The sequence below is a fragment of the Lontra canadensis genome, unplaced genomic scaffold (assembly GCF_010015895.1).
Source record: "Lontra canadensis isolate GAN:19392208 unplaced genomic scaffold, GSC_riverotter_1.0 scaffold1, whole genome shotgun sequence".
Taxonomy (NCBI): domain Eukaryota; kingdom Metazoa; phylum Chordata; class Mammalia; order Carnivora; family Mustelidae; genus Lontra; species Lontra canadensis.
Genome location: NW_022630995.1, coordinates 391,294 through 408,385, shown reverse-complemented (window position 1 = coordinate 408,385; position 17,092 = coordinate 391,294). Strand labels below are relative to the sequence as shown.

The 17,092-nt window shown below is 45.8% G+C and overlaps 1 protein-coding gene and 1 long non-coding RNA gene across 2 annotated transcripts; one reads left to right on the top strand and one right to left on the bottom strand.

The window, feature by feature from the left end:
• Positions 1-2,725: 2,725 nt before the first annotated feature.
• LOC116880192 lies at positions 2,726-6,837 on the top strand. Its single transcript, XR_004385187.1, has 3 exons — positions 2,726-2,796; positions 3,723-3,839; positions 6,551-6,837. It is a non-coding gene; the product is annotated as an uncharacterized LOC116880192 (long non-coding RNA).
• LOC116880071 (placenta-specific gene 8 protein-like) lies at positions 3,212-10,905 on the bottom strand. The gene is made up of 4 exons (XM_032878896.1): positions 10,806-10,905; positions 9,148-9,272; positions 5,072-5,186; positions 3,212-3,420 (listed from the first exon to the last, which is right to left on the bottom strand). Exons 1-3 carry the CDS (start codon positions 10,903-10,905, stop codon positions 5,082-5,084), a joined length of 330 nt encoding a protein of 109 aa, XP_032734787.1. The 3' UTR covers positions 3,212-3,420; positions 5,072-5,081.
• Between the last annotated feature and the right edge of the window lie 6,187 nt (positions 10,906-17,092).

Sequence of the window (17,092 nt, the reverse complement as noted above, 5' to 3'; positions counted from 1 at the left end):
GTGAAATGGTATAGTCACCATGGAAAATAAAAGGGCAGTTTCTCAAAGAATTAAGCATAAAATTACATATGATCTAGCACAGCCTCATCTGGGTACATACCTCAAAGAATTGAAAGCAGGGTTTTGAAGAGATTCTTGGACGCCCATGTTCGTATAAGTATTATTCAAAGTAGCTAAAATGTGGAAGCAACCCCAGTGTCCATCAACCTAAGAAAGGATAAGGAGAATGTGGTATATGCGTACAATGGAGTATCATTCAACCTTAAAAAGGAAGAAAATTCTGAAATATGTACAACACGGATGAATCCTGAGGACGGGAAGTATTATAGCAACTGCCAGGGGCTGAGGGACATTGGGATGGGGAGTTAGTGTTTAATGGGCGCAGAGTTTCAGTTTTACAAGATGGATGACGAGGACGGATGGCACGAGGGCTACACAATATAAAAGTAGCTCAAGCCCCTGAACTGTACACTTAAAAGTGACAAATTTTATTTTATGTGTATTTTACCAAAAGAAAACACTGTGGAAAAAGAAATAGTAGGAGCAGACTTAGAACCTGCTGCTGCATGGAAATTTGGGGCAGAATGGAATTTATCTCCTGCCTCTAGACGTTACACGAAAACCAGAGCCAGACCCGAGTAAAGGCAAGGCTTAGGGAGCAGTTGCAAAAGGCTTTACGATGACCTCGGCAGCGACCTGCAGCCAGGAGTGTCTGAGGGGCGCTGCCCGGGAAGAGGACGCTACGGCATCGTCTTCCTCAGCCAAAGACCCAAACACTGTAGAGCGGAAAGCAGCTTCTGCAGAGTCAGTCGTGCAGTTTGGACGTCCGGACCCCGCGCACGTGCGAGCCGGAGTGTCCAGGTGAGTGGGCTCTTGTGACAAGCGTCAACGCGGTGCGATCCGAACCCGGTTCTGCGTCACCGGAGACGTGAAGCCGGTGCTACAGCAGCGCCGCCGCCGCGCCAGGCGGCACTGTCCCGAGAGGGCGGCGGCGGGCCCTCCTTCAGGGACGCTGCCACGCACAGGAGCGCGAGCTTCCGCGTCGGCGCTTCGCACCCGGGCGGGCCGTCCTCAAGCGCGAGCGCCGCACAGGGGTGCTCCGTGGCCTCCGAGGCGGGCGTGAAGACGCCGCGCGTCCAACTTGTGCTTTTGAGCTGCTTCCCCCGGACCGTCCACAGCCCCTGTGCGGCCGACCGCGCGGCTCCCGCCCCGGCTGAACCACTAACCACGGGCGGCCGCGAGGGCGCCATCCGGAAGGCTCTCCTCCAGCCCGAGGTGAGCCGCCCCGTTCCACACGCCGTCAACAGACACGCGGCCTCTGAATTGTTGACCCTGCAGTAGAAGAAAGGACTGTAGCCCTTTACGCCACGAAGCAGCCACAGGTAAGTCTGAAGCAGGACCCACGGACAATCTTTCCATTCCCTGGAGGTGAGATGAATTCTCCCCCGCTGTCCTTTGCTTTGAAAATGTGTAAATCACCTCCTCGTCTCCCTTGCAGCCCCACCTTCCTCACCGGACTCGCTGCTTCTTGGCTCTCGCAATTGACCTTCAGCGGGCGGTAGCATTTAAGGAGGGTTCGATTTAATTAAGGCAAGTAGCCTGGTACGAGGAAACCGTAGGCATTTCCTATGCCCAGGAGAAACACGATGTCGAGAGTGGGAGAATGAGTCTAAATAATAAAACTTTTCAGTTAGATCAAACATGATAAGAAAGGTCCTATTTGCCATGCATTTTATGTGCAGATATGCATAAAATATGTTGTGATTTTTAAACTAGCGATCTGGAAAACATTTTTTGTTTTTTATGTAACAGCAGAATTTCACCCCCATCCTGCACCTTTGGAGGTGTGGTTCCTGGACTGGAAAGCTGAGGTAGAACTAAACTGCTCTGCATAGGAAAGGCCTGTGGACCGGCCCCATGTTCACTGCAGCGTTATTCGCATGGCTGACATGGAAACAGTCTAAGTGTCCACCAAAGGACGGATGGATGAGGAAGATGTGGTGTATATACACAATGGAACGTTCCCCAGCCATTAAAAAAGAAGGCAGTTCTGGTATTTGGGACGGCAATGCATAGACCTTGAAGGGATTAAACTAAGTGAAAGAAGTCAGACTGTGAAAGACAAACACTGCATGGTGTTGCTTCTATGGAAATCTAAGATAAAGAAATGAACTACCTGAACTCATAGACAGATGGATTGTGGGTAGACAGAGGTGGGCATGGTGGGGTAGGTGAAACGGTGAAGGGAGCCAAAGGTCCAAACTTCCAGTTATAAAATAAATATGTTATGGGGATGTAGTGTACAGCATGGTAGAATACATTGTAAAGTATTATATATCGGAAAGTTGGGAAGAGAGTAATCTTAAAACTTCTCAACACGAGAAAAAATTATAACTATGTTCAGGGATAGTTAAACTTATTGTGGTGATCATTTTCCAATATGTACATGGGTCATATCATAATATTGTACACCTATAACTCAATTATATCTCAATATTTGAAAATGCCACATTAACCTTGGTGCAGGGAAGGAGGGGGAGTGGAGAAAGAAAGGTATGTGGAGCTCCTGTGGCTGGCTCGCTGCAGATGGCTTTAGGGAGGATGGAAATGTCTAATGCCAATTTCAGTTAGAAGTCTTGCTTTGTGGCTTACGACAGAAATCCTCTCTTTTGTCCATAGAATCTATAGTAAACTCCGCATCGCTCAGCCAGTACTCCTGGAGCGGATTTATTTCAGCCTTGAGTGGGGCTATAAGGAGTGCCGAAGGTCATCCTGGCTCCCAAAGGGAGGCCCAAGGTAGGTCAAAGTACCACCCTTTTGGGAGTGAGGGAATGCCCAGAGTGATTCCTTGCCTACCAGTGGTGGGAAAGTCTAAAATTAGAAAAGTCTTGACAACATTTAAAACACGTTTTATTCTGGACATTTCCAAACATATATAAAGATAGAAAAGTGGAATCCTCTTTATGTGTCAATCATCCTTCAAAAAAAAAAAAACCTTTCAAAATAAAAAAAAAAAAGATTCTCCATGTACCTATCATTCAGCTTTAATATTTTGACAAATTTGGGTTCATTTTTTAAAAGTTATATTATAGTTTTTCATAAAGCTGTATCCAAAGACACTGATGAGTCATTGAACACTACATCTGAAGCTGATGATGTACTATATGTTGGCTCATGGAATTTAAGTAAAAAAATAAAGACACAAGAAATGTTGAGGATATTAATTTTTTATTAGCAGTCATTTTAGAGAACAGCACTGGAAATTTATTTCTTTTGAAATAAACTAGAAATTAAAAGTGTCTTGAAGCCATTGGAAACCATATGATTGGTTGAATTAGTTTCTAAAATGTGTGGTGAGATAGCACTCAACAGGTGCAGTATGTGATTCTAGCATTTCTTTCACCACATTGTGAATGTGACCTGTAGAAACCAGAAGAAAAAAGGAGAGAGTAAATGAATGAACAAATTAGGATTTATCAGTTTCATCTGTCTTCACATTATCTTGTTCTAAGTATCAAAACTTTCCATTCCACCCATCCTCTACCACCATGCTTTGGCATATTTTGAGATCTATATCAAATCATGGCCCCTGGTTCAGTATAATCCATTAGAAAGAGTCACAATCACCAGTTAAGATTCAGATGAGTCTCCTAGGTTAGGGCCTCATTATGCTTCCTTTCTTGAAAGTTGCACTGATCTATTCTCCCACAATATTTGTTAAGTGCCTGCTAGGTATCAAGCATTGTTGCTAGGTGGTTGAGGGAAACAATGGAGCACTCTGTAGATTGCCAGAGTCAACTTCTGTTGTCAAATGTCAATGGATCATCAACCATGTCAAGGTAAGGGTCTCCAAAAGGCAGAGAGCACCAAACAGTCTTTTTCATTGACTGTACAGGTACTGTCACATCCTCCTTCCCTCAGGACTACTTAGGCATCAAATTCTGACTCAAGTTGTTAATATAGGACTTTTAACAAATGTCACTGCTTGAAAAGAGAGACAACAGCCAATTCTCTGGAGGTAGAATATAAGGAGGAAAAAGAATAATAAGAAAACTCCCTATCATGACTCTGCCTGAAACTGAGTAAAGCATGTTAGTCATTCCAGGAAGCCATTGAAACAGTCAGAAGACAAATGCTAGGATACAAAAATGCAACATGAGACGAACTAATATGTTTGTGAAGAAGACATCATTTTGTGGGGTATGTGGCAAAGAAATAACTAGGAAAGAGAGAGATAGGGCCAGTGACAACTTACACTCATGAATGTTGCACCTTGATCAAACATTCACAAAGACCTCTGGGTGGGAAAGGATTGTATAGATAATAGTCATTCCCGGGGAAAACTAAGCTTTGATTGCGAATTCCACGGGGACTGGCAATAAGAGATCAAAAGATAGGACACGTAAACTATTACCCACCTGTTTGAGAGAAATAGCTGCTCAGAAGATGAAAAATGTGACTAGGGGAGCTGGGAAACAGGGAAATGAGCAGCTACCTAACTCTGACAACACGTCAGTAACTTCTCCTCATAGTGGGGGCTTTGGGAATTTTGGATAACTGGGTGAAATATCCACCCTGAATTTATAGAAACTAAAGTAGCTTCCCATAGCTTTGGAGGAGGGATTCTTATACTAATATTCTGGTGTTGCCAAGAACACAGAAGTAGGCACATTACACAGTCACACTTACTTTAACAGCTCATCTGGTTAGTGTGGTAGCAGCACACCTAGGAACTAGACTTGGGGAAATGAATGGTAACACGCACACCTCAGCTACCTCAAATCATGGTCTTGTGAAGATATGCATGGGTGACACGGGACCTGTTCACTGGTATGTCACACGGCAGACAACCCAACAAACCTCGGAATTCTCTCCTATCCTTCCAGGTTTCGCTCTCTCAGCCTGTGGATGCTGACTACCAACTGTTGGTGTCGGCTGGCAATTAAAAATCCTTTGTCCTCCATTTTGTAAGCGATATTTCATGTATTTGTGAGAGCGGACCAAGGAAATAAAGGATGTTATTGAGCGTTTGTTTTGATACAACTAAATCAAAGAATTTCCAACAACTTACCAAGCACCTTTTAGAAAGCATTCATTGCTTTTCTTTTTTCAATATCTCGCTTGAGCTGACAAAGGGTGCACAGAGGAAAACATCCCAGCCATAGGAAATCACCACAAATAGATCCCTGTTAAAAAACAAACAGCGGGTCCACACATAGGCTATAAATAGAGTCACGCAAGTCCTTGCATTCGCATAGCTTTTCAAAACTCCTTAAAAGGTACATTTTATGTTACTGGTTTAGCATGAGGATTTTCATTATCTCCATTTTTCTGATGACCCACGTGAAGGTAAATTACTTGTTCAGATCACATAACAAATTGGTAGCGGCCCTTGGTCTTTCTTTTCTGAAGCCTGTGCCCTTAACCATATATGACACGATTTCAGCTGATCTGCAGGGTATGACTACAGCCCTCATCCTCTAACATCAATTCTGAGATGGCTTCCCTTTAAATCCAGTCATAAAATGCACCAATTTTTCTGTAGTTTGTGAGCAGAGCCAGATGGGGCCCCATATTTTATCCCTCTTGCGTTTTCATTGACATCTCTCAAGTTCTGCAATGGAAGACGTTTGGAGCAAAGGGGAGATACACAAATTATGGGGGAAGGAAGAAAGAAGAGAAAGAATTTGTTTGGAAAGCCATGGGATGGGGGACTTTGCAAGGATTTGAGGGCCCTCTCAATGGAAGTGTCCAACCGGGTCCTCAATGACCTTCCGGGTGACGTGCCCTTGAAGGGATTCCTGTTCTGGTGTAGGAGGCACTGAGGGAACCGGGGAGTTCTAGTCTGATAACCCGGTTTTATTACTGTGTGTCTTGACAGACTGAAAGCATTTTGAATCCATTATTTGATAGCACTTATGTTCTTAAGGTTTGAGTTTAATATAATTCCCAATTTATAGTGTGAGCTCGTGGGGTGGGGTGGGGGGTGGCAGTGTGTACGTAGGAGCTTCTAAATGGTGAGACTATGAGTGATTTATGTTTCATGAAAAGAAATTTTTCCTGTTGCTACAGTGCTTTGATCGTCATCTACCAGTGTAAGCATTTGGGGCAAAGAGCTAACCTGTCTATAAAAGGAGGTAACACTTCCCCCACCACAAGAGTTTGCAGGCAGTACATGAGCAACTACATGTCAGAATAATATTCAGCTCACGGTAGTACAACCAGTGGTTATCTCTTTTCTTCCTCCTTCTCTCCTGCACAGGTTGTGCCCTGGCAAAGGTATGCTCTCCTGGCTGTATCCACAAAAGAAGGGGCAGATCAGAGAGGTGTACTGTCGCAGCCCCACAAAGATTTGCATAGATATGAAAGGGAAACAAAGCAGAGAGCCTGAACTATATAAACCAGTCCTGGGAATTATTTTTAGGTCTGTTCAAAGGAGGAAATAGAGATACACTGTCTATAAATACTCCGCTTCATTGTATGTTGAGGAAACCTACTATAGCTAGAATCCTAGACCTAGAAATCACCTTGCACAACTTCCTCATGACAGATGAGAAAACTGATGCCACCACGTGATTTATCGGAGAACATGCCGAGCTGTTCCCAAAGCCTCATCTCCAGGATCCAGCTAAGGACCCCTTCCTACATACCGTGTCGGGGTCTTGGGTTGCGTTGAGAACGTAACCATCACATCATGTACGGAAGCGCACATGCGTGACACCTCGCACACGATTCAGGAAGTCCCAGTCCAGGCACAGAGTTAAGAGCCCATGTGTGTTGTGCTACGTTAGGGTTAACATGAATGAGGGCAGCCTTGAGTGCTGCGAAGTCAGGGACCTGAGCAAACACACAGGAGAAATGAGGCCAGGGCCCTGCACACACCTCTTCCCTGAGGAAATAGCTGAGCAATTCTCAGAGAAAAGAACAAAAAGAGAAGTAGTTGTTTACTGAGCACGTATTACTTGCCAGGTCCTGTGTTAAGCCCTTTCCGTACATTATCTCCCATGACTCTTGCTACCCCATTAAAGGGGAGGATTGGTGTGACCATTTATCAATGAGGGGGTTGAGGCTTAGGGAGACGAGCAACTTGCTCCCAGTCCATTGGGAGGTGAGTGGGGCAGAGGCTACATTTCGAGGAACAGAATCCGTCACATCACCCGTTTGTTTAAACCGTTTTCAGTGACTTCCCTGCTCACGCGGAGTAAAGCTCAGGTTCTTACAATGGTTCTCAAGGCCCTAGAGTTTCTAAATCTTGCTCTAATATCTTTTTCTATGACATCCTGCCCCCACCCTCTCACTCATTCTATTCCAGCCTCTCTGGCCCTTTCCAGTTTCTGGAACTTTCCAGATAAACTCTACTTTAAAGCCTTGGGCGATACTCTTTTTTCTGCCCAGCTCTTCCCCCTGTGGGTAACTTCTTTCTCATCCTTTCACTTTTGTAAGAAAGCCTTCCCTCATCGCCCTATTTAACATTAGAACTCCCTTTCTAAAAATGTGGATGGACATTGAATTTTGTTGACTGTTTTTCCTGCATCAGCTGAAACGATGATAATGGCTTTTCTTTTTGAATCTGTAACTAGAGTATTCTGATACTGAGCCATCTTTGCATTCCTGGGATAAACATTGCTTGGATAAAAATAAATTTTGTAATGCCGAAAAAAATAAAATAAAATTAGAATGCTTCAACGTTCTTTATTCCTCTTCTTTGTTTAATTTTTTTCTGTGCCACTTATTAGCATCCTATAAGGTTTTTACTGAGTCACAGTGTAGCAGTCTTCTCCCATTAGAGCGTGAGCTCTGCCATGGACAGCCATCATGGTAACCAGTAATTCAGGCGAGAAGCTTCAGCGGACGTTAGTCCCAGTGGCTGAAGGGCTATGAGGAGCAGCGTGCTCACGTCTCTCTACCAGGTCCTACTCGTTACGAAGGGAAAAATGGCGACCTTAGGTGGAGAACTTCACCAGAAGGTGGAGAACCTTATGGCGGACACTACCTTAACTAAGTAATCAAAGGAAACAACAACCATAATGGGATACAGTGATGTCGTGTGCGTCTTGATAGGAAGCACAGTGACTATTACATTAGTTCTGTGGAGGTTCTGTCAAAGTGTAAACCCTAAATATATCCATGAGGACACATTTGACAGACCAAATTGAGGGACAGTCTACAAAATAAATGGTCTGCATTTTGGGGGGAAAAAGGCAAGGAAAGACTGAGAAACTATTCCCTATTGTAGGAGACTAAAGAGGAATGACAACTGAACAGAATTTGTGGCTTCGGATTGGTTTTCTTCTCATCCTCAGAATGTTGTTGGGTTATTTTGTAAAGTTTAAATAAGACCCACAAATTAGCGAATAGTACCATATCTGTGTTAAATTCCTGATTTCAGCCATTGCATTATAGTTACAGAAATGAAGGCCCTTGTCACTAAGAAATGCGTGGTGCCGTAGAGATGCTATAGGATGTCAAGTCTGTCATTTCCTACCGATGTTCCTGAAAGAGACTAGACAAAGAAGTGGAGAAGAGGAAATGAAAGGAAGGGGCAGGATTTCAGTATTCAGGAATTCCTTGTATTGTTTCTCCTTTTTTTTTTTCCCCATTTATGATTTCTGCAGCTTCTCTTCAAGTTTGAAACTATGTTAAAATAGAGGTCTGAAAAAATAAGAAGAAACAGGATGTAAGCTACATGCACTGAGGTGCCTCTAGCATCTCTCCCATGCACAGGACACATCTCTGTTGAAGGAGTGAGCACTGGCTTATGAGCCAGATGTGCTGGCTTGCAAGGGATCTACCGCAGGCGCATTTTCTCCCCCTGGCTTCCTAACACACCGTCATCCAGCCTACAGATCTGCGGGGTCCTGGGTCTGACTGAGTAAAGTGGGGAGAGGGTGAGGGGCTCTCCACCCCTCACCTACTCACCTGCAGCCACCGTTTCAGGGACACATCTACAGGAACGTAAGATTTTATTACAAATGTTCCCTGGTATGAACAGCAGCGCGGTCCCCGTCCATCATTTAAAAAATTTAGGATGGGAGTGGAGCAAAGATTAGGGTCAAGCCCAGGAGGCGAGGAGGGCAGCTGTGCAGCTGTGGTCCTCCTGCAGGGAGCCCTCGGGTGTGGCTCGTGTGGCGGGGCGCGGGGACTCACCGGGATGCCGTAGCGCGTCCTGTACAAGGTCCTCATAGCCACGCTGGCCCCGCACAGGCAGCACTCGTCCATGTCGGAGGCGATCTGACACGAGAGGCACAGGGGGAAGAAAGTGCCGCAGAGGCCTGCGTGCAAGGGGAAGCCACAAAGAGGAGTTAGTGAGAGTCGTCTCGCCGGCAACAAAATCATGTCTTTCCAAAAGATGCTGGCTCCAGAGACGGCTCTAATGGGCCCCGGAGAAAGCAGTGTTTGTTATCTGGCTTTTTCTGCCTGGCTTCTGGAGCCCTCTGTCCAGCAACTGGGGGTAATTCGTGAGTCACTGTACCGGGTCCAATTTAACTGCAGAAGCTCCTGCCTTGCCATTCAGAGCATGTTCGCATGATCCTTCTTCCCTGCCTTGTGACATTGGGTCTCGCCTGGGGAGGAAATCTGTGGCGTCAGGATGTCTGAGAAGCCCTCTAAAGCATGGCGGGGGGTGGTGTTGAGGGTCAAAACACTGAGTGAACAAATCATTAGGGACAATGAGCAGAAATAGATTCTAGAAGGTCTTTCGGGCAAAAGGACCCCATCATTGTTAGGAGGATGGACGCCCGCAGAAAGGACGGGATTTTGCTCTCAGCTGTTTACAGACCTGAGTGCAGCTCTGCTTTAGAGATGCTCTGCAAGGCCCAGAAAGGGCTCAAGAAAGTGACAACAAACAGGAAACTGTTCTCAGATACGCTTTGAGTGAAAGTCTATTTTGAAAACTGCCGGGGTGGAGTTGTGGTGTGCGGTACCCTAGATGCGATGAGAGAGTCAGCGGTTCTTTGATGACTGTTTTTAAGCAAAAGGCCAAAGATCCGGGAACTTCCATCACCCACGGAAAAAGGGGGCTGTTCCTCACGCCTGAGGTCAGGAGGAACCCCACAGAGAATGTCTGCAACCCCATGGCTCCGGAAAAAGTCTTCTCACTCCAAAGTGTGTTTTGTGGTGGGAAAGAAGTAGAAGTCAGTAAAGCTAAAAGCCTGTGGTGCTTTCTGAAATGGAACAGTGACAAGAGTTGGCAAGAATGGCCTTGAGAGCCGGAGCGCATGGAGCAGCATCGTCAGAGAAGGGAGAGGGAAGCAGAAGACGGAGCAAAGCATCAAGAGTGCGGTGAGCCCAAGAGCTGAAAAATGGCAAACGGCGAAGGATCTCGACAAGGGTCACCGACTCAAGGTCATGCAGGTAAAGTGAGTGGAATAGACCGGAAAAAACCCACAAAATAGCCAATAGCGGGCATGAATAAATACAGCCAACTATAGAGTGAGACTCTCTTTTAATGGGATTGGCTCATGTTAAGAAGCAGCTGAACTCTGCCCTGTGTGATGAAGGCTCATCTTGCCAAATTTTCCAGAGAGAAGTTGGAAATCTAGATTGGAAAGCCAGATCTTTTTGTGTGTGTGAAATCTGATTTTGATGTGTTTCCTGGTATTTTTAAATTACCACATGAAGCAAGTTCATCATGTACAGGACAAACAAAACACATCTGGTGGCTAAACCCACCCATGGGCTTGCAGCTTGTGACTTCCGAGTTGGCCATAGAGTGGGAGCTCGGTGACAGGAGAAGTAGACAAGTTTAATTAGGTCGGGAACCTGCATTCTGGGAGTCAAGGAGGAGAATAATTAGGCGCACTTACAAATCCCCAGGTCATCGCAGCAGTCAAATACGCCGGTTTGCCAGTCACTGTTCATCACACCCCCCGTGCCGTATCCAGGTTGCGAAACAATTGGATTCATTTTTAAGGTGAGTTCCAGAGGGCACTGCCTGTGAAAACAAAACCAGAAAAGTGTGAGACACCTACCTGTTCTGGTAGGATATCCTGATCCCAGCTGAGCAGTCTTCTCATCACACCTCTCCTGAATCACGGTGGCCGCCCTCGACTGACTCAGCAAGACGTTTCTAGACTATCGTCTGTACTCGGTAATGAGAGACTTCACGGACACGGAGTGGGGGTTCCTTCCACAGGTTTTCTGGGGGTTTTATTGCCCCTTCCTCTGATCCTTTTTATCAGCAAGATGATTTTTTTCCTTCTATTTCAAGACAACCTTCTTAAACAAAGTCTTTTTTGCACACGTGATATTCTATTTAATAGTGATTGTAATAACTTTTACAATGCTATTACACAGGCATTACCTCAATTGTCCCTCAATCGAACCTTGTGAGACAGAGTTCTTTACTTGTGCAAGAAAGTTCTCATTACACCAGCGCTTCTAGATAACTCCAGTCCTCATTGCATAATTGCTAGTCGTATCCTGATAGCTGGAGTTTTAACAGATGTCCTTGGTTACTTAAAAAAAAAAGCCCAAAACACCAAAAACCAATTAACTTCTTTTTGTGAAATCATCAGGCCAGAATCTGGGGGGGGGGGGGGGGGGGAAGGCCCGGGGGCTGGACTTCAAGCTTCCACAGAAAAATCCAGTAGTGGCAAAACCACTAAAAACAGTGTCCCTCGAACAAAGTGGTGCCTATATGCGTCTCAGATTTCATCCAGCGATCAAGCGAAGTCTCCTGGGCTCTACCCAGTCAGGAATCCCAAGGGAGAGAATGTATCTGGTTTCACAACGGCTAATGTAAAACTTTCTTCTTCACTACTTCACATCTAACCCTACGCCATGCTCTGTAGCCCTTGCCCCGGCTCGCCTCTCACACTCCCCTTAGCCAGGTGCAAGGACGTCCGGCCCCATTATCCATCCCCTCTTCTCCCTGTCGCTGGGAAGGCCCCGATCAAAGATGTTCCCAGAGCACATCTCAGTCTTGACTGTGCACTAGTGCACGGTTGAAAACACAGTTACTTGATTCCGACTCAGTAGCTGGGGTGGACCCTCTGTAAGTAAAAGTTCTTGTGATGCAGACAGTTCTGGGGACACTGAGTACAGGTCATTTCAGTCTTGCTCAGCCCTTCCCGGCCGGTCTTCTTAGCTCTTCCCCTGCCCTGCTCTTTCTCCAGATGGATTTTGTCTCCACTGAGATCGTGGCTATGATCATTTGATTCCCCACCAGATGAGTCCCCACAAAAGGGGTGGAGGTGTTCTGGAACAATAAGAGCCAGGGCACTCCGACCACCCTCGAAGGCTGCCTCTAGCATTTATCATCAAGCATCTGCTTTACGACACGGAGGGAAAACCAGCCGACCGAGAAGGCTCTGTGATTACTGTCACCTCGCGCCAGGAACTATGGTTGAAACTCTACAGCTGGGTAAACATTTCGTTGGAGTCCAAAGGTCTTTCTCCTCTCTGATGATTTAGGAGGACTGCGATAGCTTTCTTACTCTTATGTAATCATAGTGGGCACATGATGTGAATTCGATCTACTATCTGCGGAATAGTTACAGAAGTTGAATAAATTGCATAGGTAATATGTTGTTCAACACTGAATGTTAGAGATACACTTTTGGCCTCAAGGATGAATGACCCAATACCTTCAAAATACGTACTGGGAAAAGCATGACACAAAAGGTACACATAGCTGTTGCTGCTACGGGTGTGTCATTCAAGAAAAAACAATATGCCAGTAGAGCTGTGTTCTTTTTTTTTTTTAAAGATTTTATTTATTTATTTGACGGAGAGATCACAAGTAGGCAGAGAGGCAGGCAGAGAGAGAGGAGGAAGCAGGCTCCCCGCTGAGCGGAGAGCCCGACGCGGGGCTCGATCCCAGGATCCTGGGATCACGACCTGAGCCGAAGGCAGAGGCTTTAACCCACTGAGCCACCCAGGCGCCCCAGTAAGGCTGTGTTCTTAATAGAAAAGTACTTCTTGCAAGAATCAATGCTTCGGATGAATAGAGTCACACAACCAAACCAATGAGTCTAGCCAACGTATCGAAACGGAAAACTATGTGAAACTTCAAGACCCTAATCCTAACAATTGTTCCAGGCAGAGACTCTATCTCAACAATTCTTCCAGCGCTTCCTTGCCCTTTGTGCAGCCCTGGGAACGTCTACTTGCCGTGGTCAGTAGTTTATAGTAAGTGTACAGTTTGGCTGTGTTTGGTATAAAAACAAAATGCCAGGGAGCAGGGGCACCTGGGGGACTCAGTGGGTTGGGCCTCTGCCTTCAGCTCAGGTTATGATCCCAGGGTGCTGGGATCGAGCCCCGCATTGGGCTCCCTGCTCGGTGGAAAGCCTCTCCCTCTGCTTGTCACTCCCCCTGTTTATGGTCTCTCTCTCTGTCAAGTAAACAAATAAATCTGTTAAAAAAAACAGCTGGAGAATCAGTCTGATAGGGACCATGAAACAGGCATCTGTTGTGATTGTCCCAGCCACAAGTCACACCGACCCTAGATTGTACTGTGTGTTAATTCAACTAACTTAATTCCTAATCTAACACAGGGACTCTTGCCGCTTGTTTTGTAACCTCTGAATTCCCTTCCTTGAAGTAAGGTGTTAGAAGTACATTGTAAAAACACTCTGTACTGTATGCGTGTGTGCATGTGTTGTAGGTCTATCCGTAGGTTTTGCGCTTCTCTATGTGGCTGGATGTACACTAAGCAGCGGTGGTTCTTACGTTACACCATGCACAGGACTCACTTAGGATCCTTTTAGCATGTGGAACCTAATTCGGTGGGTCCAGAATGGGACCTGAGGCTTGCTTTTTTTTTTTTTTTTAAAGATTTTATTTATTTATTTGGCAGATAGAGATCACAAGTAGGCAGAGAGGCAGACAGAGAGAGGGAGAAGCAGGCTCCCCGCTGAGCAAAGAGCCCGATGCAGGGCTCGATCCCAGGACCCTGGGATCACGACCCGAGCCGAAGACAGAGGCTTTGACCCACTGAGCCACCCAGGCCCCCCCTGAGGCTTGCTTTCTTAACAAACTCTGTGGGTGTGCCAGTTCTGCTGGTATCTGGCCCACACTTTGACTCCTCAGGGTCTAGATTGTGATTAGGAACTGGGTTCCAATCTGTTTTCCACTGCTATGTTTTCTTGGGCAAATAAGCTAACTTCTCTGTGCCTCAGTTTTGACAACTTTAAAATGAGTGCAGTAGCATTCTTCTCATGGTTTGTTGTGTTACTGTGATGAGAGTAGGTCGGCAGACCATGTCTGCTCAACACTGTTTCTTGTATGTCCGTGAGCTGACATAGGCACCCCTGTGTCTCTTTGAGACTAAATGTCGTTACGTAGCGGGTCCTGTGACTGATTCATAGTGAGGGGCCATGCCTGGAATCACAGCTCCCGAAAACTAACACAGCGGTGCTGCAGTGTGCAATGGGTGTTGATCTGAAAGCTTGGACTGACGTCATTGCTTTATTTGGCAAGACCCAGTAAGATCCCATTACATGAAGACAGATTGAAATGTGCCAATCTGGAGCTCAGTCATGAAGCATCTGCCTTCAGCTCAGGTCATAATCCCAGGGTCCTGGGATCGATCCCTGCGTCGGGCTCCCTGCTCAGCGAGAGCCTTCTTCTCCCTCTCCCACTCCTCCTGCTTGTGTTCCCTCCCTTGCTGTGTTTCTTTCTGTCAAATAAATAAATAAAATCTTTAAAAGAAAAAAGAAAACTGCCAATCACCATATATGTGGAAGAGAGAGTCTACAGAGTGTCTAAGTGCCAGGAAAGCAGGTGGAAAACCTGAGTGTGATCTGTTGCCGACATGACAGTGGCTCACACTTGCAAGGAGCATTCTACTTTCTAAATGTGTTCCCGTCTGAGCTCTGGTTAATGCCGATCTCTTTCATGTTCCCAGCAGACTGCAGCACGCGGGGAAAGAAGGCTGATAAGATGCTTCCTATTGCACACACGGAAACTGAGGCAAAGAGTGACATGCCAGGGCCAAGGAAAAGTCATGATCGCTAGTCCAACATCCTTAATTTATAATAAGGACATGAGGACGAAGACTGAGTATTGCCCTGCACCCTCTTCCCAGTCTCATCAGGGGGGAAAAATTTATATATATATATATATATATGACATTATAAAACCTGAAGATAAAAAAGTGGACCAGGCAGCATGATCCAGTGGTTTCCATTATCGACACTGGCCACAGACTCCCAGCTTTCCAGTCACTAGCTAATGAATGACCCTGTGACTCAGTGTCCTCATCTGTGAAATGGGGATATGCGCAATGGTAGCTTATAAAGCCGTCAGGGTCATTGAATAATATTTGAGTGATTTGAGTGATTAGAGGGATGTCTGGCATGGGGTAAATTCTTCACGAGCAGCAGTTACATAAAAGAGAATACTTGCCCCTTGAGGGAAATTGGTAAAATCCCCGCCCTTCCCTCACACGCTCCCATACACTGTGGAACACGGGCACGTCTTCCACAAAGCCGCAGAGGAAGGGGAAAGAAACAGAAAGTAAGTCATATGTCCAGGGAGACAGAGTGGCAGGGCTGGGATTTGTCCTTGTTTTTTTTTTTTTTTTAAGATTTTATTTATTTATTTGACAGACAGAGATCACAGTAGTCAGAGAAGCAGGCAGAGAGAGAGGAGGAAGCAGGCTCCCTTCTGAGCAGGGAGCCCGATGCGGGGCTTGATCCCAGGACTCTGGGATCATGACCTGAGCTGAAGATAGAGGCTTTAACCCACTGAGCCACCCAGGTGCCCCAAGGGCTGGGATTTGAATTCAGTTCTTGGGACTCTAAAGCTCTTAAGCTTGTTTCCGCGGAGTCTGTCCATCTGGGATTATGAATCTCGGCCAGCTAGAGTGAGCAGACCTGTTCGGGAAGGAAAGTAAGCACTACTTAGGGTGTCCCTTCCCAGGCAAATTTTGAAACTGTAGAGAGGTGGACAGTTTGAGACTGACTTCGCTTTCCTAAGTCTGCCTGTCAGTCCGCATGTGTGTGCTTGTGTGTGTTTATCTAGGTATGTATTTTTAGTGTCTTGAACCCAGACACTCAAAACTTCCTCTAGAGTTCCACCATGCGTGTTCAGGTAACTGGTTCACAACCAGGATTGTTTTGCTCCCTGCCCCCAGGGGACATTTGGCAATGCTTTGAGATATTTTTGGTTGTCCCAACTGGGAGTGAGGTGCTATGGTCATTCTAGTGGGTGGAGGCCAGAGATGTTGCTAGACAATCTGCAAAGCACAGGACAGCCCCCACAACAACTAATGTTTTATCTCCACATGTCAACAACAGTGCTGCAACGAGAAACCGTGGTTCAAAAACATCAAGGGCACCAGGAAGCCTGAGCTTCTGGAAGGTTCTAACGGTGTCTGATTCAGTTTCCCAGGGATGTAGAAACTGGGTCCACAGCAGCCAGACAAGCAGTCCTTGTGAGGAATGGGACCTAACACGTTGTTTCCTAGTCACACATGTTTCAAAAGCTAGAACCCGGGGATTGTTGCTTGCCCCGGTTTCCCCGTGGATTTGTTCACACCCTATTCTGAAATCCATCTCCTGTGTGGCAGATCCTGCTTGTCTCTCCCCTCCCACCCACCTGTCTCTTTTTCTTTTGCTTCTTGTTCCTATGTGGACAGCGTAACTCTCCAGTTCTACTTTTTTCTCCCTCTTCCAATAAACTTCTTTTTTTTTAAAATTTAAAGTCAATAAATTTTTATTTAAGAAATTTTACACTTGATTCCTTCCACTGCCAATCACTATAGTTCCTCCAAAATCAGAATCATAATCTTCAAAATAGCCCTTTTAAAAAGAACTTTTGTTCAATACGGTAGAATTCTTTCCTTCAGTGGATCTCCATTTGATCTCCATTTGAATATGGACATACTTCAAAAATTCCCCACCTGTAATCTTTGGGGTCCAACTTCTTTACTTTACTTTACTTTACTTTACTTCTTTACTTTAGAGCAATGTTTAGGGTCAGAGTAGGGGGATCTGCCTGGTTCTCAGACACCCTCTAAACATGAATGCGTTCAAATCCTGCTCACCCCTAAACTATCACACCCAAGACTTGTACAGATTGCTGGGATACCCCAATACCCAAGATTTAAAAATGTGACTATGAGGTCCTTCACATGGTTTTAGCAGGT

Coding starts and splice junctions, on each gene's coding strand:
- LOC116880071 (XM_032878896.1), bottom strand. CDS start 10,905: ATGAATCCAATTGTTTCGCAACCTGGATACGGCACGGGGGGTGTGATG. Junction 9,273..10,805: donor CTGCGATGACCTGGGGATTT/GTAAGTGCGCCT, acceptor CCTTGCACGCAG/GCCTCTGCGGCACTTTCTTC. Junction 5,187..9,147: donor GGACGCGCTACGGCATCCCG/GTGAGTCCCCGC, acceptor GTTTTTTAACAG/GGATCTATTTGTGGTGATTT.